The following is a 25,706-nucleotide window of genomic DNA, read 5'->3' on the forward strand; positions in this document are numbered from 1 at the left end:
ATAATGCACACAAACCTTTAAACGAAACAATTTTGCCTAAACTACCCCTTCCCCACCCATTATTTAACAGACCTAAACCCTCTTATGACTAACATACTTACCACCACCGCCTGCAATATTCTGTCCCCACCCACCCGTATTTTTCCCCAGCAAATACTGTTATCCCATCCTTATTTCCCAACCCACACTTTTTCTAATCAACAGGTTATCACCCTAATCTTTCTTTCTTTCTTTCCCCACCCCGACCCCACCTTTACTTCACTAAAGCCTCTGTAATCCCACCCTTATTCCCCAAACCCCACTTTTTCTTACCAACCCCTTATCACCCTCATCTTTCTTTCCTTATCATCCCACCCCACATTTATTTTACTATAACTCCTGTAAACCCACCTCTCTTTACCACCCCCACCTATATTTTACTAGAACTCCTGTAAAACCACCTCATTCCCCGCCACCCCACTGAAACCCCTGTAATCTCCCCTTAGCAACATTCTCCGCACTCCCCCGCTATGTTCCCTGTGTTAACTCTTCTGCTTTAAAAACCCCTGTACACACTTTGCTATCAGCAGTGTATTTGCTGATCGATTTTCTACCTCTAGATATGATACATTTCATTACACCAATCAGATTTGACTCTTGTTTTATTCAAATGCTTGTAGAAGAATAAATAATTACTTAACAATTAACACACACATTTATATTTAAAGGCTACATTAAAATTACCATTGCTTAGTTTTCTAGTAATTTATCAAAAAAAGTTTTTACTATAAGACCGAAACTCTTAAAAGTAGTAACATTTGATGCCATTTTTTCAGTAATTTGTTTTTCACGTAAACTGATGGCGTATAGTTGTTGTTGTATAAAATCACTGTCTTGATCTTCGCTCAAATATTGATCTCTGTAATCTGATAGTTCTTTCAAAAGTGTTTCAAACGTTTCTTGTACTACAGCTCTGCTTATATCTACATCCATTTTATCCAACATCTCTCGGGTCTGACGTTCCAGCTTTAATCTGTTTTCTCTCCCACAAAGCTCGTTCCTTCCACTTTCAGACTTTACAAAATCATTTTCGCAATATACGTTTGGTAACTTGGACAAAATATCCTTAAAGTGTTCAATAATATAAATCAATTTCGTGTTTTTCACTTCATTGATCTGATGTTTTCTCACTAAAGTATTGTCAACAAGAACAACCCTCTGGTTTATCTCTTCAAACAAAGCCTTGATGTTGCCAGTTTGCTTACCACACCAATCATCAAACGACAACTCCTCTTCCTCCTTATCAAAATTATCTCCACACGTCATGACAACCACACCAAAATCTCTCATCACATTATCACCAAACAAGCACTTCACCATCCGCACTGCGTCCTGTTCCTGTGTGGTAAACCTCACACCAAACTTCAACACCACAACAAACGCATCGATTCTGTTTTCACACGGTTTAAAAACATCGCTGGCGGAGTCCACGATCGTTTCGATTGGATAATTCAAATCTTGCACAGAATCTCCAATACACTCACATTCAACCAGAGTTACTTTTTCCTTGCCCAGTTCTCCTTCATAGACCAAAACATTGTTAGCACCGTTAGACCGTGTGTGTTTTATCTCTGTGTCACCCAGCAAAGTTCTGATCGTGGAAGTTTTGCCGTTTCCAGTCCGTCCTAGTACTACGATGTTCTTCTTGTCACCTGGAGAATAGCATATTTTGGGGGTCATCCATAAATGACGTCACACTCGTAGGGGGGAGGGGGTCCGTAATTTTGTGACGATGTGTGATGAGGGGAGGGGGAGGGGGGGGGGGGGGGGTCAGAAAATGCGACGTCACATTTTTGCATTATAAAAAAGCAATGTTAGAAAACGATTTTTAGACGTTATTTCGCGTTTTAGATAACTGTTTTAATAAATTGTAATAGTTTAGACAAGATTTTAGAAAAATATCGATGTTTTAAAAAAATTCAACTGCAATTTTGAGGGAGGTTGTAGGTTGAGGTGTGACGTCATTTTAGGGGGGGGGGTGGCTTTTTGTGACGACGTGTGACGGAGGGGAGGGGGGGGAGGTAAAAATCGTCAAAAAAAGCTTGACGTCATTTATGGATGACCCCTTAACTAAAAAGGTTCCAAGAAAAATGCGCACGCGGAATTTGCACGACAGAAAACTTCACTAACAGAAAAATGAGCATTACAAATTAATTATACTACTACAATTTTGTCGTATTTCATGAAAAAAAATGTTTTATTAAGCTACAATGTACATGTTTTCATTCTTTGCTAATGTTTATGAATTCTCTATTTTAGTAAACAAAAATGCCCTTGTGTTAAAGAGCTCAAATTTCCATTGCGCAGTTTTCGTTTCGTATTTTCCGGTCACCCCTTTTTTTACATACCTTTAATATGTGGACATTAAAATTACAATTCAATATTTCTAGAATTTTTGACACTTCATACAAAATTACTAGAATGACCAATAAATTTCCTTACTGTTCCCTCTTGAACGGTTGAATGACGTATATAAGGCTGATTTTATAGAATCTTACTAATGCACTTATGAACACAAGCAATGAACATGTTGAAGTGAATTTAAACTAGATCTAGTTATGTACCTATTTATTAAGGCTGGACTGAATCTAAAATGTTGCATTTAATACAGAAACATCAAAATGCAATTTGTCATATATATTGTGTCCTGTTATAATACTAACACATATTTGTCACCGTGACATCTCTTGCTATAATACACACACATGTATTTGTCACTATAACATTTCTCGTTATAACATATATTTGTCACTATAACATTTCTCGTTATAACATATATTTGTCACTATAACATTTCTCGTTATAATTTAATAAAACACATATTTTCCCCTTTGAATCTATCAGCTTACCTAAAGGTCTCTGTCCACTGGCGGCCATTTTGAAATACTTGGTCAATCTTGTTTATCTAACACATCAGTCGTATCTGTTAGATTAGGATATGTACATGTGAAGAGTAGGGGAAATAACTGTTCATATGCACTGGTTAACTTTACCTTTACTTTAAAATGCATTGGTTGAATATCTTTACTTTTCGTAACAGATAATATTTTAATTTTGGAAATTTCTTCAACTCCAATGGTAGAAATGTTATATTTGGTGGATCATTTTAATATTTAAGCTAGTTTTATATGCTACGGTTCAAGATCATTTTGTACAATTGTAACTGAATATTCAGAGGGTCTCTTACTTACTGGGGCAGTCCATTAATAAACACTTCTTCTTCTTCGATCTTAATTTTAGTGTAGAAAGGGATTCCCTCCAACACTATAAAATATACGTGTCAACTTGTTACGCGTCATATAGGCCGTTGACTCCGATTTCAGCCTTCTTTTCTTTTGGGATTTGCTTCCATAGCCTTTGTCCAACCAAGAACAAACTACAAGACAGCAGTTTTTTGTTTTGTTTTGGAGTTGTCTCTCCTAGAAGAGTGGCTGTCCCCAGCTATAGAGCATCATCTGCCCGAGGGTTCGATCTCGAGACTTTTCGGTTTAACAACCATGAACTTTACCGACTCGACCACACCGACCCCAAAACTAATTTTAGGTGAATTTTAGTTTTGAAATTTTATTTTAGGAAGGAGGTTATAAACAATTTGATTTAAATTTAGTCTAATGTTGTAATGCAGTCACCAATCTACACATCAACTCTCATTATATTGTGCATTTTGTTTCGTGTGCCAAAAGTTTGGATTTTTCATTCCTGTTAATTGAATCCTATTTCCAGATACTTAAACCTTATTAATTTTGTTCAACTATTCTAGCTTTATACTTTATTGTATCCACGGTATAAAGAAAATATTCTAACAGTGCTATAAAACTAAAAGAAATTTCAATAGTTTTCGCCGTTTTACACCTCCCTTATAAAGAATGCAATGTAATCGTGAAAGAATCTAAACACGTTACCTTCTACACACGTTACCATCTACACATGTGACCATATACACACGTTATCATCTACACATGTTACCATCTACACATGTTACCATCTACACACGTTACCATCTACACATGTTACCATCTACACATGTTACCATCTACACATGTCACCATCTATTCTACATACAAAAACATCTACATATGTCACCATCTACACATGTTACCATCTACACACGTTACCATCTACATACAAACACATCTACATACCAATATATGATTAATCTACATTAAGTCAAAGTTACACGTACAGTGGAGTGCTGCTTACCCATGACTTAACGTTAACGAAAGGATTAATGGATAGTTGCAGAAAATAAGGCCTTAATGATGCTCTACTCTATAACTGCCAGTTTACTTTTATTTTTTAAAGCCCTACCTTCATATAATTATCCAAATGCATCAGTTTAGGATATGGTCGCTAAACATAAATAATGTTATCGGGTTTTACGTGTGTAGAATTTTTCCAAGGGCCTACACGGCTTATCTCCCTCTACCTAGCCCCACATAGTCTAATGCTGGTTCACATCTCCTACGGTGAAGTCATTAAACGTTTTATCGAGGTTTCGCTTTTTACGCCATTTTAAACTATTTATAGTATATACACAATTCTGAAATCATCTAGTTTTTCCAATTGTGTTAATAGGACTTGGACAAAACAAATATGTCTTAACAAATTATATTTTAAAATTGATTTTAATATTTTTTTAATTAGTTAAAAAATTTTAAAATGGTTCTTTGATATATGAGTAGATAGACATCTATAAAGTACATTTTCCCTTTAAGTTATTTCAGGGGGGGAGGAGGTGCGTTCTTTAAAGCTGGCATATATTTGAATTTTCTCTGCCCACAGCTACACAATGAAAGGTGAATACGGGAATTTGTTTTTCAAAGTGAGGTGTAGTAACATAATTAAACACAAAGTTATGTGTAGTAACATAATTAAATAAACAGCTAGCTGGGATTAGAAGGCAATAAATAGACCATCCAATTTAAACAATTTACTTGCAGGTTCTAGTCTGATGTTCTTGGTTCACGAAATGACGCCATGAATACACACAAGTGGCGTAGGCAAGGGGGGGGGGTAATAACACTTCACATGGACTCACACCCTTATATATATATATATAATAATATATATATATATATATATATATATATATATATATATATATATATATATGACTTTGTACATATGGAGAAATATTTGAACCCCTCCCATGACCAATTCCTGGCTACGCCACTGAAACAAAAGATTTCTGATATTTCATGAGCACACATCTGCCCAAGTTTATGAGGAGTCAAAAATATTTCAATCTCAATGATTTTCAATACATCGTTAGGCTGAAGACAGCTGTTACTTGAAAATGTTGGTTTTCCATTTTCTTGGAAAAAATATCATGACGTAATGGTACATTCTTCATGAGTGTGAAAATAGAGAACGGTACATTAACCTTGGAAAAAAATCTTGAAAATCACATTGAGAACCCTGATTACCATGATCATGTTTTTGGAAGGCTAGGTGTGCCGTCATTTTAGGAGGTTGGGGTTCTAGTTTTTGGTGACGATGTGTGACGGAGAGGAGGTAAAGATCGTCAAAGAAAAAGCGGGTCGGCGTGGTCGAGTCGGTAAAGCTCATGGTTGCTAAACCGAAAACTCTCGAGTTCGAACCCTCGGGCAGATGAGGCTCGTTAGCTGGGGACAGCCACTCTTCTAGGAGAGACAACTCCAAAATTAAACAACTGCTGCCTTGTAGTTTGTTCTTGGTTGGACAAAGGCTATGGAAGCAAATCCAAAAAGAAAAGCAGGCTGAAATCGGAGTCAATGGCCTCAATGGCGCATAACCAGTTGACACGTAACGCTTAATTGTGTTGGAAGAGTGGTCGAGTCGGCAAACAGCTCATGGTTGAACAAAAGTCTCGAGTTCAAACCCACTGGCAGATAAATCTCGATCCCCTCCAACACTAATAATTAAGAACGAAGAAGAAGAAGAAGAAAAGAAAAAGCATGGTGACACCTTAATTATATTTTTTAAATTTACTTTCTTTTTGATCTGGGTGGAGCGTAGAAATGCCATCTATCCTACGAAGTATGGGCCATTAACTGCAGTTCTACATTGATCTGTTACTGCCTAGCCCAGCTGATTCCATATACAGCCTTCTTGTGATTCGCACTTTACACCAGAAACATTTTTTGACTTCCTCATTCTCGACTACCTTGAGGGTCCCATTCAGATCCTGCCTGAAGTTACTAGAAGATTTACACAGCGTCTGATCCAACAATCCAATCTTCGCATTTTTTGCTCAACCAAAAGTTGGAAGTTTGATCGGCTCCCTTCTGTAACTTTTTAAAAAATTTGCTACAAATAAACACAGAAAACTAAAATCTCACGCTAGTACAAATTGTTTATTCATCAACTTGCTTTTAACCCAACAAAAATAATCAACATGAGGGTGTTGAAAGATGATTAGGTATATTGTACTGTTAAAAATGTGAACACTTGCATTCTATAACGACAGTGTACTTGTATCATTCTACCAATCCCTATTGTATTCTGTAAAATATTTATTATGATAACAGTTGTAAAGTTTAAATCATTTGTTTTGTAAATAAAGAAATAGAAACATGAAAGTATATTTTTTTACAATCTCATTGTAATACACTATAGAGCTAAACTAACACCAAATATAATTTACAAACAACACATGCAGGGTTTTCGTTATCAATATAATGTAAGCTACTGTGAGCTGAGGTGACCTAATGGGATCTATGTGAGCTGAGGTGACCTACTGTGATCTATGTGAGCTGAGGTGACCTACTGTGATCTATGTGAGCTGAGGTGACCTAATGTGATCTATGTGAGCTGAGGTGACCTACTGTGATCTATGTGAGCTGAGGTGACCTACTGTGATCTATGTGAGCTGAGGTGACCTACTGTGATCTATGTGAGCTGAGGTGACCTAATGTGATCTATGTGAGCTGAGGTGACCTAATGTGATCTATGTGAGCTGGTGTGACCTACTGTAACCTAAGGTGACCTAATGGGATCTATGTGAGCTGAGGTGACCTACTGGGATCTATATGAGCTGAGGTGACCTATTTGCCTCTATTATGTGAGCTGAGGTGACCTATTTGCCTCTATTATGTGAGCTGAGGTAACCTATTTGCCTCTATTATGTGATAGCTCCAGATTAGTCTAGCTAGACGAAGAATCAAATATTCAGGCAAAGAAAGGAAAAATATAAAAATCTGTAGATTTAAAGTAGTATGAGCAAACAGAGGCAGCAACCCAGCCATAGATGAAACAAGCTGTTTTACTGGTGGCTAGAGATAGCAAGTAGTACAACCATGAATTTTGACTCAGTTTTTTCTTTAGTTTTTTCACTATCTGTAGTTTATATTCTTGAGAAGCTAATCCTAACTCTCTGATTTTATCTTCCACTTTTTCTAAAGCATTCAAAGCTTGTTTAACTTCAATGTCATCCATTCCTCTCTTGAAATTTTCTTCAATGGTTTCAATTTCAAAGTCAAATTTTGGAGCATTGGTATACATTACCAGATACTTGTTTAAAATTGTCCTCATATTCTCCAGATCTAGCAGCCTCAAATCTTCAGGGCTTGTGATTCTTTTTGTAACAACTTCTATCTGTTCCAAATTTGTATTTTTAACTTCAAAAGCCAATTTATCTAACTTTAGAGGCATATTATTAACTTCAAAATCCAAATTTTGGATCATGAAAGATATGACTAGTTCATTTCTCACATGTTTGGCGTCAATAAAATCTGACTCAGTATAAGGCACTTTAATCTGTTTTACAAAATTCATTAACACATTTACTTGATTGCTTTTCTTGTGAGCATCTTTTGTCCTGTTATCAAACAAAACAATGCGGTATTTGCAATCTTCAAACAGTTTTTTTATGTCCCCTGACTGCTCCATGCTCCAAGTTTTAAAAGCTGTCTCAACACCATCACCAATGGGAGTAAAATTATCCCCATAGGTCATGACAACGACACCACACTTTTTGAACACATCCTCCCCAAAAAATGATTTAATGATCTCCACTGCATCTTTCTCCTGTTTGGTGAACCTGACGCCATACTTCAAGACAACAACGATGGCTGAATAAAACTTTACTGATTCAAAAGTCTGGCTAATTTGTTGTTCTAGGTCCAGCATGTTCCCTGTGAAGTCAGCGACATTGTCCCCCAGTCCAGACACTTTGACAACAGTTAGCTTCACATTATCTGGAGTCTCCACTGTCTCGACATGGGTTAGTACTGTCAATGCATCGCAAGAGTCAACCTCAAATGAACTGTTACCAAGAATTGAATTGCCTGTTGAGCTCTTGCCATTTCCAGTTCTACCAACTAACAATATATTGACTTCCTTGCTTGACATTCTCCTGAGTGGGGAAAATTCAAAATTGATTGTTATATATATGTAATGTCTACTCATAAAATAGGAGTAACATGAGAATTACTGATAACAATAATGCTTCACCAATTAAAGTAGCCTGCCAAACTTGATGGTCCATGGAGCAAGTGAATTAGAGTTCACCTATTTAAGTGCCCTCTACATATGAAAGGATAGTATGGTCAGCACCATGCCCAGCCACCTTTACTTTCCTAAGGTGAGTCATGTACCCATCAGGGCTGGGTGGACTCAGGGACGTTCTATGAACTAACTAACTAGTAGAAAAACAAAAACAAGAGCAGTACAGTCTAATTAGTACAGTACTAATTGCTAGAGACCAGTAAAAGTGGAAATAGCTTTCTGTGGCAACCCCATGTGTCCTCTGCACAAAAGGAAAAAGATGCTGAAAACAATATGTATTAGTTTATATAGTAATTACAACCTCATTTTTTACTCACCACAAATAACCATGTATTGTGACACACCAATAGCACCAAAAACATTGTAACTATAGGCTTACCATGAAATATTCAATTAAATATTTTGAATTGTGTAGGCACTCTCTGCCTTCTGCTGCCGTGCAGGCAACTTTCACGAGATTATTTTGAATTTTTGATGAATATTTTTTAACAATCCTCGATGTACTGAGGCCGTGGTGTTACTCACCTTCATAAGTTTGTCCTACAACCTGAATTCGCTCAACCTGTTGAAGTATGACGTGCCAAAACCAGACTTGTTATAATCTGCAAATACTGCAGAAGAAAACTTTTTTTAATGAAATGCCACACAATCTATAAACAACTACCCGTTACACAAGAATTATAGGCCATATCTTTTTAATGTTATTCATGTTTGAGAAAAATATTTTATAAAATAGTTATTGGTCAAAACGCAATGTGCTTTACTACACGTTGAACAATATTAGTGACAAAGCAAAGAAATAACTAAATAGCTAAAAATCTGACACATTTAAAATAATAGGCTACCAACACCTATTAGAAAAATTAAAACCAAATTATATACATTATTAGTTGACAGAACACCATATAAATTACACACACTGATTAAGAGACTTAAATGATTCTATTAAAAACCCAACTATTCATTGGTCATTATGTTTATTAAAGTAATTTGTATTAGTTTGACCGAGAAAATTGTATACATTTCATAGCGTACATCTTGATATGTACATTTATAGAAACCAGATCTTAATCAAATCTTTATAATCTAAAAATGGAAGATGACACCATTAGTGTTGTGTTCTTTTGTGGTTTAAACATGCAGCATGTGATGTCATTATATATTGCGTTCTCATCATAAACATAAACACTTTTCCAGTTGACTAATTAAAAATGTGTTTCTACATGCCTTTACTTTTATTTTTCTTCTTTAAATTAAATTTAGTTTATACATTTAAAACATCAAACATATTATTTTCAACAAAAGTCTGTATCAAGTTATCCAAATATAGCTCAAGATACTGATATCATAGCCTCTGAAAATATTTTGCGGACAGAAAGAGTGAGAGAGAGAGAGAAGTGTGCACATGGGCTTTTGTATATTAGGATTATAAATCATTAAATCAATGAAACACAGCTCAGTCTGTCAATAAAATGACCTCTTTGAAAGATCACTTTATAGAAAGTAGAACTATATTTTATATAGTCATCTGGGGGTGGGGGGGGGGGGGGGGGGGGGGGAAGATAGTTCAATGACTGATGAGGGGGCTCAGAAAGTGTGACAGGATGAATTTGCCTTTTTAACCCATTCAGGACCACAAAGATTTCAAATATCTATGCATACATTTAATGTAAAATGACAAGTAGATTTTTAAAATGTTAACATTTTTCCAATATCTTTGATAGTTTTTGAGATACTGCAAGGTCCGGAAGGGAAAATTATCCAAAATAGGTTGAGTTGTGAGTTATAGTATATCAATATGTTTATTCCAAAATTGATTGAACGTCTGTTTGATGTTCTAGTACATTAAAAATTGAAAATATCAGTAATGAGAACATATTTATGTCCTTTATAAGTGTATGAATGAAACTTTTGGAAACAGTTACAGGATGTTATGTAACATACGCAAACATGGCAGACATCACACATATTGTCCATTCTGTTCTCAATTATTTCTCTGCGTTTTTCTTCTTTTGAGTTATCAACTTGTGTACAGATTGTGGGTTGAAGTGAACTTCTTGCCTCTACAACCAGGTCTTGAAGTGATTTCTTTCATTTAATCCATAAATGAGAGCTCTCGCTAACATTCGCCTATATTCAAACTTGGTTTTGCATTGTAGCCAGGACTGAATTCTTGTCACGTGTTCGTATAAATGCCTTTTTGACACATTATCAATGTATGAAACATGGAGATCAGGTTCAGTGTACCAGTAGTTGAAAAATGTACAGATTGCTTGCAAATGAGTTTGGTAAAGGAATCCCAAGCACTCAAAATAAGAAGGGTATTCTATGATGCGGGTTCCAGTCAGTGAAACATCCCTAACTCAAGTAACGTGAAGTTAGAGATGATAAAGCCAGCTGGGCATGGTTATAGTGCTGATCACATCATCCCTCCATATTCCATATGCAGAGGTCAAGATACATCCAGTCATATGAACTGCATCTGCCCAATGGATTGCTAGATCTGAACAGGAATCTTTATTTTTTTTATTTTTTTTAAGTAGATCTAGATCTAGAACTAGATCTAGCTGATTCTAGCAGCTAGCTACTGCTAGAGATCTTCTTCAAACTTCTTGGCCTAAATTTATTAAGTTATGGTATAGGCCTAAAAATGTTAATTAGGGTAATCTATCACTTTAGGTGCGTAAAATCGGCCGCGGCTAGTAATGTATGAAAACATTACCTCATTGTCAAGGCTTTAATAGAAGTATATTGTGAAATATTTGTGTCAAATATTAGGCCTATAGATAACTGAATAAGAAACCAAAATCAATGGCTAAAAATATCAATATAGGCCAGAAATTTTAAACAGCAGTGTTTGCGAGCAAGATTTGCTATATTAGTATGTAAACAGCCATTTGTAAATGAATCACCCGCTATACGTTTAACAAAATAAAAAAAACAAGATGGCGGTAAAACTCCAATTTAGCGTATTTTATTTCTCCGCTGCTTGTTTACCTCCAGTTGAGCGTATTTTATTATAACAACCGAAACACACCAAAACATTAGGAAAACACGATTCATTTATTTGTATTGTATTTTTGTTTTAACAAATTAATAGAAATGAATAAAAAAACAAAGAGACTGACTTTGTTTTAGATTTTGATAATTTAGTTTTGTTAAAACTTGAGAAAAATCAAAATTGAGAATATTGAATGTGCAATGTTCGTGTGTCAGAATTTTCATGGCAATGGGTGAGAAGTACGTAAACGTAACTCACAATTGCAAGGCGGTTAAGTTTGTATTGTTACAAGTATCTCCCAGGCATGATACTATAAATAAACATTAATGAACTTACAATGACCCCAAAACTGAGGCCAACACAATTTCAAACAGCTATTGCACGAGCTATGACGTATGCTGGTAATTAAAGTCAATGTGAACTCACAGTGAACCCGCGACCATGTAAGGATTTTTCTCCCGCTGACGATCACACGATATTTAATAATTTTTAATTGGAACAGTTCTAATGCTTTTTTATGTTTTTTTACCTTTTCTAATAAAAAAAAATTGCATTCATAAAAAAAAAATAAGTAGATCGGTGTTTTCCTAACGTTTTTGTGTGTTTTGGTTGTGTTTATAATAAAATACGCTGAACTGGAGGTGAACGTCAAGCGGGGAATAAAATACGCTAAAATGGAGTTTTACCCAAGATGGCTACTATAGTACACTATAGTCTATAGTAAATGAGCATGGTCATGGTTGCATCTGATGAAAACATCGCTAGTCTTCATTTATTACTGAAAAGTTTTAATTCAATTGTTTAAAAATAGGTACACAAATGAAACAAGGACACATTTTTGTATTTTTCAAAACATTAATTCTCATCAAAATGTGAAATAATTATTAAATTTATGGAGTCACCTGTTTTTCACATTACTAGTCGCTGGCTATTTTACGTACCTAAAACGATAGATTTAAAATTAGGATTAGGCCTACCTGATCGTTTGTAGTTTAAAAATTCGAAAGATAGAAAGAGTCATGGACTAGTCTAGATCTAAATCTAGATACATCTAGAAGTCTAGATACATCTAAAAAGACTTTTAGAAGGCACTCAAACTAAGTGAGTAGTAAGAAGGGCTTTAAGGTCCAGTAAATCTACATTTATCTTCACTATGTACTGACAGTGACAGTTCGTAGAATAATTTCCTCGGAAATTTTCTATTACAAAAGTAGGTCATCTATTTTTAGAATAGACTCAATTTACACATTTGTTTTATTATATTTATATCTTTGTATATCTTTGATGCTATTGTAAAGCGGTTTCTTTATGCAGCAAAAGGCTAAAACTAAGAAAATTATTTAGATCTAGATCTATAGTAGCATAGAGTATATTAGTATAAACTTTACAAATCCTTGATCTAGACTTCTAGTGTTATTTTATTGTGCATCTTTTTAAATTTTATGTTTGGGGGTAGTCCATAAATGACGTCACACACGTAGGGGGAGGGGGGTTCGTAATTTTGTGACGATGTGTGGTGAGGGGTGGGAGTGGGAATTCAGGTGGTGTGACGTCGCACTTTTGCATTATAAAAAGCTATGTTAGAAAACGAATTTTAATTTTAGCCGTTATTTCGCGTTTTAGAAAACTATTTTTAAAAAATTTTGTAATATGAATTGATGAGTCTTTGTTGACAGAGTTCAGTCAAGATTTTGGAAAAATATAGTTGTATTAAGAAAAATTCAACTGCAACTTTGAGGGGCGTCATAGGCTTTTTGTGACTTCATTTTTTTTTTGGGGGGGGGGGGGGGGTCTAGTTTTTGTGACGATTTGTGACAGAGGGGAGGGAGATCGTCAAAAAAGGCGTGACATTTATGGATGACCCCTTAGTCCAAGATCTAAATACTAACTTTGAACCACAGGATTTAAGGACCTAGACACTGCTACACCTAGATTCTAGATCTGTTTGTTTGCCTGTAGAGCTGAAAGCTGCAAACAGCATCTATTGTTATTAGACCTTTTTTTTTTCCTTCTTTTGGCCCGATGTAATACATACAAGGGCTAAAGTTTATGGTTACATTTTTTAAATAGGGTCTAATCTGTAGGCCACTAGTCTATATTGGAATAGTATAGCTATCATTTAGTCTGCCTTTACACCCCCTTACCCCGGGAGATAAAATCTGAAAGAAACACTGCATAGGTAATGTCATTGTAAGCATCCAGAAGACAAAAGTCAGTTATCAGGTCATATTAAAACAACACACACTTCAGCTTATCAACGTGTAGCATTAGAGCACATGAAATAGATTCAGCCTTGATAAAATTTTAGACAAACTGATATACCGATAATAAACTCAAAAGAAACGAAAAACAAGTTAGTTTTGATGAATATGATATGTAATATTTAAGTAGGCCTGCCATAAATAATATAAATGTGTACAAATTATGAAAGCACAGTTAATAAAAATCAGTTAATGACTTGTATTTTCTTGACTTTCAAAATCCAGATTCTCTTTCAGTGTTGTCAATTTTCTTGGCTTGATAATTCATAGTCAATTCTTCGCACTTCAATGTCAGTCAGTATTTACTATTAAGCTCCACTAACTCCAATGGATTAATATTTTTATGCACATCTCATAGTCAGCATTCTCTTTCAGTCCTATCAGTTCCCCTGACTTTTAAAAGCCAGTTTGTGCACAGCTCATAGTCAGCATTCTCTTTCAGTCCTATCAATTCCCCTGACTTTTAAAAGCCAGTTTGTGCACAGCTCATAGTCAGCATTCTCTTTCAGTCCTATCAATTCCCCTGACTTTTAAAAGCCAGTTTGTGCACAGCTCATAGTCAGGATTCTCCCTGAGCCTAACTGTTCTACCACAAAGTTTTTCTCTTAGCTCAACATATTGTTCTTTGGCTGCAATCAAAATATTTTCTCTACTCCATTGCTGAAATTAAAACAAACAGGTTCATTCACTTTACATTATACATCAATTTCCCAAAATATTATACTGATAATCTAAATTAGTAGTAGGCTACAATTTACTCTATATTTTCCACACTATGTATTAGGACCACAAAATGATTTAAATTTAATTTTTTATATTTACTGAGAGTTATTTTTTAGACAATAATTGAAGAGAAAAATGTTGTACACACTCCTTCATCTTGAGTCCTGACGTTCATAATAAATTCTCTGGTATCCCCTTCTAGCCTGACAGGGGGTACCTGGCCAGTCATCATGTACTGAAGACTGTGTAACTTGTGAAAAATCTGGCAATTACAACAATATATTTAAATTATGTTTTTCAAATATGTTTAGAGTGGTTTTCAGCAACAGTTTGAAGTCGGGGTATATGAAAATAAAATTGTTAGTAATGTAGCAGCAATGCACACCCAAATATCAGGTTAGAACTAAAGGGCAAAAAAAAATTGTTGTATTTAGATAAACTGCATAATGTTAGTCCTAGAGCACACTCAATAAATAAAGGAAAATGTTGATACATGATAAATGCCTATACAAAAAATGCCATTACCTGGTAAAAGAGTTTTCTGTCCCGGCTAGGGGACCCAGAATGTTTCCTTCTCTCTATCAACTTGAAGTTGTTTTTAACCAGCCCCAAATACTGCAGTATGGCTTTCTCTGTCACAAAACAGGATTTGTGCTGCGCTAGTTCCTAAAGTAACACGACACAATTTATTTTTTTTTAAAACCAGTTCAATACAAACATGAGAATATTTATGAAAAGTAAAGATAATGATGCAGAAAATATTGAAAGCCAATACTAAAAATTGATGAGGATGGAGTTAACGACTGCTAACTCGTAAGTCTCAAGTTGGGATCTCAGTCTCTAGTCTGTATAATGTCCCTGAGTTCACCAAGCTAAGATTGGCATCTGAATCAACTGAGGCAGGTGAACATAGTGCTGACCACAGCCGACGTCATTGAAAGAGATGAACTCTTCTTCATCTTCCCATGTGTTCATAGATAATTTTATTATGTTATTCTGTTTTAAAAATTTATTTTATTTTAAAGATAAAAAACTTACCTCCCACATTGGACTTGTGTATTTGTGTCCAGTTGAAAACAGTAACTAATATGAAGAGAAACAGTTATATGATTACATATAGGCTTACACATATAAAAGCACATTTTTTTCAACAACAGATGTTAAAAAGATTTTCTTATAAAATTCAATAACTAGTTATTTAACATACACTTACAATAACAAACTATTAATGTAAACACTTAAGCTTAAATTTATATCTTTAATATGAGATGTCTTGTTTTATTACACATATATACCTAGTCTATACCTCTAATATCACCACACTGCATTTTAAAACCATTTCGCAGAACGTCCTGACTTCATAAGCGCCATATTCTATTGTTTTGTCGACCCCACGACTTTCATGTGTCTCAGCTAATTTCTTGGTGGCTGACAACAGCAGCTGTAGAAAAACACAATGAGCAGGTAATAGAATCTCTAGACACACAAACTAATTAATGCCCTTGTATTAAGATACCATTCAATGGTTTTAATAAATTTATGACAGTCATAAGTAATAAACTAAAACAAAAAAAAATCATAGGCAGATGAGGCCCTATAGCTGGGGACAGCCTCTCATCTAGGAGAGACAACTCCAAAATCAAAACAAAAAACTTGTAGTTTGATCTTGGTTGGACACAGGCTATGGAAGCAAATCCAAAAAGAAAAGTAGGCTGAAATTGGAGGCGACAGCCTATAAAGCGCATAACATGTTGATACATGTAATACTTAATTGTGTTGTAGGGAATCTCTTCCAATACTAGAATTAAGAACGAAGAAGAAGAAAACAAAAAAATTTTCAAAATAGATGAAGGAACCTAAAGACAAGCCCATGTATTTTAGAGAAAGTTACTGTATATTTTAATTGCTATTTACTGGGCTATCATATTCAACATTTTTTAATATTTACAAGGAATAAACCCAACACCACAATAGCTCTAAAACAATTATAATATCATTAAACATAACACTTAACATTTTAAATAAACATTTTCTTGGAGTACTTCGGATGTAAAAAAAACCCACATCTTTATCTGCGTGAAAAAATAACTGCTGCAAAACAAGAATTAAAAAGTCGAATTGATTTAAAGGATGGAATAATAGAATCAGGACAGTATTTCCACGACTCTACCCTATAATTGATTTGCTTTTCTTATTAAAGTACACTCTGCACATTTCTAGCTTGCTTTGTCCATGGGTATCCACTTTTTCCTTAACTACAGTTTTAACCTTATTGCTATCTATAAGAAACTGCTAAGGCTAAGAAGAAAATGAAAGTAAAGAAAGTGGACTTCTATGTCTTTCCCAAGTTCAGCACAAGCAGTACTTTGAAAATTTTGGCTTTTCCAAATTTATTTCATACGTGTAACTTTATCTGTAAGTGTTTAGTTTATTTTTTGCAATAAACACTTTAAAACAGACACCAGAAGACTCATAACAATAGCCAGAATAGATGTTGACCATTGATGTTAAAAAGATCCTGTTAGCAAGGTATTGTACGCAGCTAAATAATCAACAGTAGAGTTTGGCGTACTAAGGTTGTACAGTTTAACTCACCTCAGTTGGGTGAGAGTACACAATTAGGTAATCCACATCAGATGTTGGCGTACTAAGGTTCTACACAATTTAACTCACCTCAGTTGGGTGAGCGTACACAACCAAGTAATCCACATCAGAGGTTGGCGTACTCAGGTTGTACATTGCGCTCCCAGCCACAGCCACCAACAAGATTTGTTCCGGCCTCATCCTGGCCACAGGTCCGCCCACTTCCTTCATTAGCTGTACAAGACTGCTGTGACTGTCACTCAATGCTAGCCAATAAATAAACTCTGGGTGTAAATATTAAATGAACAAATTTATCTAAAAATATTATAATTTTTGTATTAAATACTAAAATTGATAAAAATATTAAAAAGCAATGTATTTTAAGGACATGGGCCGGTTATGACTCAAAGAGTTAAGTCTAATTATAAAAATAAATGGCTGAAAATTTTATGCCATTGCCATGGTGACCGTCTTGGGTTTTATTTAGAAATAAGCATTTTGGTTACTTAGGTTTTTATCACCTGCCCATGCCCTTAAAACTGAAATTAACTAGAATGAAATTTTCGTTGTCTATTGAATACTCAAATTTTTATTGACCAAATTTTACTATAGGCAAACTAAGACAAAAATTTTCTTTTTCAAAAATTTTACCTGGTAATGGCATAAGTTTTCTCCCCTGTAATCTAGTCCTCATGAGCCATTCACCTATGACCTTTTCTAGTTCTGTCTCCTGGTTTTTCTCTGCAACACTTTTCTTCACAGTTATTGACTTCTGTAACACAAGATGGAAACAAAATAGTTACTACAAATTATGTAATCAGCTTTACTGAAGAAATAGTAACATTGTTACATTTATTTACACAATTTCATCTAACACTCAAATAGTTCTAAATGTTGATTTTTTTTTTACCTTAATTTCATCAGCCCAATTCATAAGTAGATCAAAAAGTTCATATTTAAATTTGACAGGTTCTTCATGTTCATAGAATAACTTGATTTTCTCCTTAGCTTGGCTAGAGAAGTGAGATAAGCCATCTTTTTCTTCAGTGGAAGTGGCCAAATTCAAGGCATTTTCTGCATGCTCTAATAACCTGGGATCATAAAAAATGTGTATTGTTGTTTGTTAATCATCCTGTTTTCTGTTAAATTAACTTTTAAAGGTGAATAAAATTTGGATATAACAACAAAAAAGTGTTTATACAGGTGATATTTAAAAAATAAAAAACCTGAATGATTCACAAAGCTCAAATAGTGTAGCACCTTCCCTCAGTTTAAACACCCCATTTTTTTTCTTCTTCCCCACCCCTCCAAGAGCTTGACCAACTGACGCCATCAAAAAACTGTGAGTGCCTAATTGATAAACAATGAAAACTGGGCACTTAAGAAAACAAACAAAACATGCTTTCCAAAAGCTTAAATCTTGCCAAACCAAGTATTATATTCCATAAATATAAAAAAAAAACACACTATTTTCACCTACTTATAAAATTTCTATAGGTCAAGTTCTGACGTAATTCCTTCCAACAACTTGTTTCCCAGATGAGTGCTCCATCTCGGCTATGTACTGTCTCTAAATATCTTGTGCGTCCTTTAGCTAGAGCATGACCAAAGTGGGACAACTCTACAGCACACAACCAGCCCTACATCAAGAGCACATACATCTATAATCAACTGTATATGTACTACTTACATACATCTATAGTCAATTGTATAGGCCCTACTTACATAAATCTTTAGCATTTACATAATTATATTACATAAATATTAATTCCATATATCTTAGATACAGAATTATGTGCTTTGTAGTCAGTGGCGTAGCGAGGTCGGGTGTCACCCAGTGCGGCACTTAATGGTGTCACCCCCCCAGAGGCATAGAGACCCTTCCCAGGGACAAACTTTCAAATTTTCGATTTGCACCCCCCCTCAAACTTTCGATTTGCACCCCCCCCTCAAGTTTTCGATTTGCACCCCCCCCCCCCTCAAACTTTCGATTTGCACCCCCCCTCGAGTTTTTCTCTATATATTTTGCTATTTTTTGCCATGGTGTCACCCCCCTAAATGGTGTCACCCGGTGCGGTCCGCACCCCCCGCCCCCCCCCTTGCTACGCCCCTGTTTGTAGTTCTTCATAACAAACAAATTGACAAATTCTTTATATTCCTAACATTTAACTAAATAAAATCTGAATTAGACAACTTACAAGGTCAAGGATACAAGCCTGCTCCCTTATTTGGGGATTGACTGGAGAAAAAAACTGCTCATCCAGAGAAGAGAAGACAACCAGGAGAATGTTGTGTTTGGCCTGCTCTCCCCTTTCTCTCTGTGAGATCTCATACCAGGGGCATGTCAGTAGTGTGATGGAAACTAATGACTTACACTCATCTAAAGATGGACATACACATGTCAGTAGTGTGATGGAAACAACTGACTTACATTCATCTAAAGATGGACATACACATGTCAGTAGTGTGATGGAAACTACTAACTTACACTCATCTAAAGATGGACATACACATGTCAGTAATGTGATGGAAACTACTGACTTACACTCATCTAAAGATGGACATACACATGTCAGTAATGTGATGAAAACTACTGACTTACACTCATCTAAAGATGGACATACACATGTCAGTAATGTGATGAAAACTACTGACTTACACCCATCTAAAGATGGACATACACAAGTCAGTAATGTGATGGAAACTACTGACTTGCACTCATCTAAAGATGGACATACACACATCAATAAAATACTACCTTTAATAATTTACAGCAATTAGATCTACATGATATACCAAATTATGAAAAATACATAATTAATTTTAAAATGCAAGCCTATTATCAATCTATAAATAGATATTTAAAAAAAAACACTTCAAAATACTGATACAGAGTAATTGTGTCATGGAAAAAAAAACTGAACCAAAATTTAAGTAGGCCCACAACTGCCAAGTGGTAAAAAATTATTTCTTTTCAAATATTTAAATGCGGTTTATATAAAATGCAGAAGTATCAAAAATAGTGTTTCTAGACTGAAATTAGTCTCTAAAAGCTCAGCCAAAATGTATAACAGGAGAATAAAAAATACCTTACTGTCTAATGCTTGGTCCACTAGAATTTTAAATTTGTCGCGTACATCATCAGTTAATGATGAAGGTATGTGCATTAAGGTTAATTGCTTAAGCTCAACCAAACCATGCTCATTAAGCTTAGGTAGTTTAAAATCTAGGTCACTGCCCTCTAGAGTTGCTTTTTGTTCCCTCAGAGTATTTAGACAATCATGAATTTTATTTTTCACTGAAAAATAATAAAAACAGGATTTAAGAATAAAATTGTTAATACTCTAAACCAAAAAAATATAAAGACAAAAAAAAACTGATAGGCCTTCTATTAACCTACTATTTTATTTAGGCCTATAAAAAGTATAACAAACTATTAAGTCAATTTTGCAAGTTTATTAAATTATATTTTTCTAGATCTACTTTTCTAGAAAGTGGGATAATTTAAGTTATTATTTTATTTCAGAACTTAGAACTGTAGACTAGAATTTCTATTTCTTTATAGATTCTACTTTATGACCATAAAGTTTTAATTTATTCACTTACACGAAGTGCAGCTATTCACATCAGTTTGTCCAACCTTCCAGCTTAAAGTTTCCTGAGCCTGAAGAGCAGCTGTTGCTTGACTTAACAGCTCTGATGAGGGCATTCTTTATCTATAGTATAAGACATAGGAAATATGCCAGAATAGTTTTGAGGTGAAAAAATATTTGAACTTAGTTAAGTATATTATATGAGAGCAAAACTCATTTTGAGAGGTGAGAGACTGTAGGAGATCCGACGGAGTAGTGACTGAGTACTGAGTAGTAGTGACTATAGTATATATAGTATACTTGACTATACTATTTAGTATTTATTAGTATTAGCTATTACTTAGTAAATAATAATAGTATTAGACATTAGAGATAAACGATCTAGATCCTAGCCTAGACATAGTCTAGATTTTACACAAAATCTACCTTTATTTTAATTTTCTTTCTTTGACAATGAACAATCACAATGAATCAATTCAACACCGACCATCCACTCATTCATTGTTATTTGTTATTGTGGTTCATCATACACATTACACATTTTACATGCCATCGTCATTGACACAACAAATGTCTAGTCAGTCTAGTCTAGTCTCTAGATCTAGTCTAGATTTTATTTTTTAGTTTAAAATAGTAAAATGTATGTAGAGATCTATTTGCAATGTATCCAACTTGCAAGAACGATGCAATAACATTTTAAAACAAGCTGGGCCCTTCTCTGGATGACTAAGATATCTAAATGTAGAATCTAGATTTAGGTCTAGATCACTAGTCTTTGTTTACTAGGTTACACCCATATACGCTGCGCAGGGGACACTACTCTGAAAATATTTTCCCACTTAAAGCAACACAAATTTGGGTCCACTTAGGCTGAGGTACAAAATTGTAAACAAAATCATAATCATATTATAAAAGTTTATAGCTTGCACACCTCCACTCTAACATAATAAAGTTTTACTAGTTTAATATTCTTGCTGAACAGTAGAACAGTTCAAACTATAAATATCTAAACCCAAATAGTTGGAAACGCATGAGTTTCCATAATACCCCCCCCCACACACACACATTAAAAGTAAAGTGTAAGGTTCCCTTTTCAAACATGACGGTTTATAGGGCAAGTGAAGTAGAGTTCACTTGTGACCTCGGCATATGAAGAGATAGTGTTGTCAGCATTATGCCGCCTTTACTTTCCTTAACGTGAGTTGGGTACCCATCAGAGCTGGGTGGACTCAGTCTACTGATTTGAGCCCGGATTCGGACTCGAGACTTACGGGTAAGCAGTCCAGCTCTCTACCGCTAGACCACTCCGTACCCCCCCCCCCCCCCACATAGTAGCCTAATTAGTAAAAATTAGTAAAAATTAACCCTTCAAACGAAATAGAGGAGGAAGGGGGTGGGTTGAGGCCTACCTTCCAAAATGAAAGTCCACCCCCCCCCCCCCTTGATAAGTAATAGATGAAGTGCGCTCGTGTCACTTTATGTTTATAATTTCAACATTTTGAATGTCGTAGAAAAAAACAACTTAAACTTGATTATAACCAGACATTGGCAGTGGCGGAACTAGAAAAAATGGGCCACCCCGCAAAAATTTTTTTTGGGCCCCCCATATATGTGTATATATATATATATATATATATATATATATATATATATATATATATATATATATATATATATATATATATATATATATATATATATATATATATATATATAAACACACAATACGAACATAGGATACTCATTTCTAACCTGATCGGCTTTTGAAAAAAAAATTCAATTAAATCTAATCACAACAACATGTCATGTGTATCAGTGGCGGAACTAGAAAAAAAGCCCCCCACCCCGAAGAATTTTTTCGGGCCCCTATATATATATATATATATATATATATATATATATATATATATATATATATATATATATAAAACAAGGTTCGCTCTCAATTTTAAAAAAAATTCCATCTGGTACACGAATAAATCAGATGTTTTCCAACACACGAGCTGGCCCCTTTCTAAATCTAGTCCAACACACTAAACTGAGGCTTTCATCAAAACGTTACTAACCGTGTGCCCTGTTTTCCAGAAGTTGAATTATATGTTAACAATGTCGGCAGTTCATTTCTTGGATCTTAGGGCGCGGGTTTGTCCACACTACCAACTAGACACGCCAAGGCATGCTGTAAATCCCTCGGCGACGGCCCAGGTGTCAGGGGAGTCACGGGGCTCTTGGAGCTACCGGTTACATTACTGCACGGGTGATGGGTGTGACACATTGTTTTTTCCGGCAGAGCTCCCCCCCTCCCCTCCCCCGAAAACAGTCTACCCTGGAAGAAACATTGGTGCGACACCTAATTAGATTTAGTCATCGAGTGTAGTAGCGAGATTTATTCCTAGTGTTGTGGGAACTTTTAAACGACTGTCTGTGGGGGCCAACTTGCTCATATGTGATGTGCTCAGCATGACACTGACGCCAGTTGTATTCAAGTAGTAACCTCATCCGCTTATGCAGAATCACGGGGCGCTAAATCACATATTTCCGTTAGGAGTCCCCACTCAAATATGTACAAATGTTAGGCCTATGACAGAAACCTTTGCGGGGCTGTACTCAACAGCTTCCCAAGTTTTCATGGCGATTGGGTGAATGATGCAGTAATGCATAATAATAATAGAGAGAAAAATGTTTTTCACATGTACAACTGTATGTGGCCAGGTCACGCGTTGGATAACCTTCTGATTTAGGGGAGGGGGGGATTAACAAAAAGCCAGACCCTCACACACCCCCACCTCAATGACTATTAATAATGTTCAATTAATTCTAAACGTTCTAATTAATTTCTAAATAATTATATAAAAAATAATCTTACCTGCCCTGTTTTGTGAATTAGATGTGCCTAATACTATGAAAGTAAATTAATATGTGTTGACTAGATCTAGTGCTGTCTAGTGTCTGACAAAATGTGCTGAAGTGGTGAATCGTACGGTTAGGAAGTAGTTCATAAACGATACATTTATCTCCTCGATACTTGTGAGGTTGAGAAAGAGGGATGGGATAGGGGTCGGCTCGGGAAAAAACTTGAAAGCGACAACAAACGCCTTGATCTATGTACGTCAGCATCGCCCATTGTAAAACTTACTCAGGGGAGATAATTTGAAGTATAGGCCTTAAAAGTTTACTATATTTCTTGTAAAATCAAAAACAAGTAAACGATACAAGATAGTACAGGATAAAAATTCAACCACTATCACAAACACATATTAACATTGAAAAATGTACAATGGATTTCGGGTCCCCTACCAATGCCGCAAATAAGAACCGCACATCATGAAAGTATTGCAAGCCCACTTCATATGTAGCGGCTTTTCGTGCTATGGACTTTGTTGTTTTTTTAAAAACAATTTTGCCGGCGACGGCGTGTGTTTGATTGTAGGGAAATAGAACTCGGCCTTGACGATGGTTAAAAAATACAACTATAAATAACTGTTTTAAATATGTAAAGAATTTGTCGACAATTTTTTAACCCCCTTTTTGGTCCCCATCCCCTGCCCCATCCGCCACAGTATACTTTGGAGGATCGGTCAAACAGTTACGTGTCCTCTATTTAGCTATCAAAGGGAGGGGGGGGGGGGGGGGCAACGAGTCAAAGAAGTCATTCAAAATTTGAAGAGTTGCCTATATTTTACACTGTAGTTTGTGTAATGGATTTTATCTTTTGCGGAAGAGCGTGGTATAATGACTGTAAAATAAAGATAATCGTACCGCAGCTACAGTGTTTTTCTTTTACAAACCAAATATTAAGGCAAAAATTAAATTCAAAATTTAAAAAAATAAATTTGGTCAGCCGTGGGCCCCTAAACGGCCCCCCCCCCCCGCGCATTGCGGGGTCTGGCGGGACTGTAGTTCCGCCCCTGTTCATCAGGTAAATGAACAACTACTGACTAGTGTCTTTAACAAAATGTGCAGAAGTGGTCAGTTTACAGTTCATAGACGGTTCGTTAATCTATGCATTACATCTTATTGTAAGAGTAAGGGTGTGGTAAGGGGTAGAAGTGAGGGGGAGGGGGGGAGGGGGAGGGGGGGAGAGAATTGGGAAGGGAAGGGGACAAGAAAGCGCCGATAAACATCTACATCAATAGTGCCGACTTTTTCCGATCGTCTAGAAGACCAGGATAGTCGCCTCGCCGCAACATTTCCCCAGCCCGATTTCAAAGCGTACCGGCACAGTCAAATTTCAGATGCTTCATCTTTGAAGTTGTCTATATGTCTGGCGGTCTCTCGAGCTATAGTCAGTGCATTTTTCTCAAAGACGTTTGCCGACTATCGTGTTTGTTTTTAACTGTAGAAGAAAGATAACTCGACCTCCACCTAATTTTTTTTTTTTTTAAAATAATTTAGCCAGGATTTTTGGGCCCCCAATTGGTCTGGGCCCCCCCCCCCCCCCCGCATTGCGGGGTCTGGCGGCACTGTAGTTCCGCCCCTGGACATTGGCCTTTTTATTATGTATAAATTTAATCCCCCACCTTATACCGATACACTAGTGACTAGTGCCTGTGGTAAACATCCTATATGTGTGTAACAGAATGTAGGTTACACGAACCCATAGTTTACTCAAACTGTTAAAATTATGTATTAGCGGCATCTACATTTTCATAAGGCTGCCACAGCAAATGGCAGCTCGCGTACTTTCGACAAACGTTTATCAAAGTTTTGATGAAAGTAGCCTATTTTCAGTGCATTCAAACGTGTATTAATATTATACCTTGAGTCAACCTGTTCCACCTACCGTACACCATATCTCAACACACACACAAACACACACCATAAATAATTCATAAAATGTGAAACGTCTCACTTTTACCAGACTAGAGTTCATTAACAACAACGAAAACGAGACTCCGAAACAAATCGAGATCAACACAGTTCACCGAATGCTGTGCTGGATTCACAATCTTTAGTACAAGACATTGTTGAACTTTGACCCCATTTGACTACTACTGTAGAACTACTGTGTAGCTTTGT

General features: G+C 35.7%; 3 protein-coding genes across 7 annotated transcripts; all 3 read right to left on the bottom strand.

Moving 5' to 3' along the window:
• Positions 1–454: 454 nt before the first annotated feature.
• Positions 455–4,464, bottom strand: LOC131952093 (uncharacterized). The gene is made up of 3 exons (XM_059314608.1): positions 4,348–4,464; positions 2,889–2,962; positions 455–1,691 (listed from the first exon to the last, which is right to left on the bottom strand). Exons 2-3 carry the CDS (start codon positions 2,914–2,916, stop codon positions 730–732), a joined length of 990 nt encoding a protein of 329 aa, XP_059170591.1. The 5' UTR covers positions 2,917–2,962; positions 4,348–4,464; the 3' UTR covers positions 455–729.
• Positions 4,465–6,355: 1,891 nt separating this feature from the next.
• Positions 6,356–12,691, bottom strand: LOC131952109 (uncharacterized). Of its 2 annotated transcripts, none has more exons than XM_059314628.1 (3): positions 12,505–12,691; positions 9,052–9,137; positions 6,356–8,374 (listed from the first exon to the last, which is right to left on the bottom strand). In XM_059314628.1, exon 3 carries the CDS (start codon positions 8,368–8,370, stop codon positions 7,189–7,191), a length of 1,182 nt encoding a protein of 393 aa, XP_059170611.1. In that variant the 5' UTR covers positions 8,371–8,374; positions 9,052–9,137; positions 12,505–12,691; the 3' UTR covers positions 6,356–7,188. The 2 variants fall into 2 exon arrangements, with proteins under 2 accessions (XP_059170611.1, XP_059170612.1); XM_059314629.1 differs by lacking the exon at positions 12,505–12,691 and adding an exon at positions 11,249–11,311.
• A 1,186-nt stretch (positions 12,692–13,877) lies between these two features.
• On the bottom strand, positions 13,878–25,618 carry LOC131952104 (uncharacterized). 4 transcript variants are annotated; one of them, XM_059314623.1, is made up of 14 exons: positions 25,540–25,618; positions 20,701–20,810; positions 20,189–20,392; positions 19,293–19,474; positions 18,575–18,734; positions 18,321–18,444; positions 18,005–18,185; positions 17,746–17,866; positions 17,185–17,360; positions 15,818–15,952; positions 15,550–15,594; positions 15,037–15,177; positions 14,660–14,773; positions 13,878–14,448 (listed from the first exon to the last, which is right to left on the bottom strand). In XM_059314623.1, the coding sequence occupies exons 2-14, from the start codon at positions 20,801–20,803 to the stop codon at positions 14,281–14,283; spliced, it is 1,854 nt and encodes a 617-aa protein (XP_059170606.1). In that variant the 5' UTR covers positions 20,804–20,810; positions 25,540–25,618; the 3' UTR covers positions 13,878–14,280. The 4 variants fall into 4 exon arrangements, with proteins under 4 accessions (XP_059170606.1, XP_059170605.1, XP_059170604.1 ...); XM_059314622.1 differs by lacking the exon at positions 25,540–25,618 and adding an exon at positions 25,471–25,496; XM_059314621.1 differs by lacking the exon at positions 25,540–25,618 and adding an exon at positions 25,447–25,496.
• Positions 25,619–25,706: the final 88 nt, after the last annotated feature.

Source organism: Physella acuta, unplaced genomic scaffold, assembly GCF_028476545.2.
Source record: "Physella acuta isolate Inbredline_101_S28 unplaced genomic scaffold, ASM2847654v3 ptg000852l, whole genome shotgun sequence".
NCBI classification, from domain to species: domain Eukaryota; kingdom Metazoa; phylum Mollusca; class Gastropoda; family Physidae; genus Physella; species Physella acuta.

Coding starts and splice junctions, on each gene's coding strand:
- LOC131952093 (XM_059314608.1), bottom strand. CDS start 2,916: ATGGCCGCCAGTGGACAGAGACCTTTAG. Junction 1,692..2,888: donor CAGTGGACAGAGACCTTTAG/GTAAGCTGATAG, acceptor GCTATTCTCCAG/GTGACAAGAAGAACATCGTA.
- LOC131952109 (XM_059314628.1), bottom strand. CDS start 8,370: ATGTCAAGCAAGGAAGTCAATATATTGTTAGTTGGTAGAACTGGAAAT.
- LOC131952104 (XM_059314623.1), bottom strand. CDS start 20,803: ATGCCCTCATCAGAGCTGTTAAGTCAAGCAACAGCTGCTCTTCAGGCT. Junction 18,735..19,292: donor AGGCTTGTATCCTTGACCTT/GTAAGTTGTCTA, acceptor CTCTTGATGTAG/GGCTGGTTGTGTGCTGTAGA. Junction 14,774..15,036: donor ACAGAAAACTCTTTTACCAG/GTAATGGCATTT, acceptor TGTAATTGCCAG/ATTTTTCACAAGTTACACAG.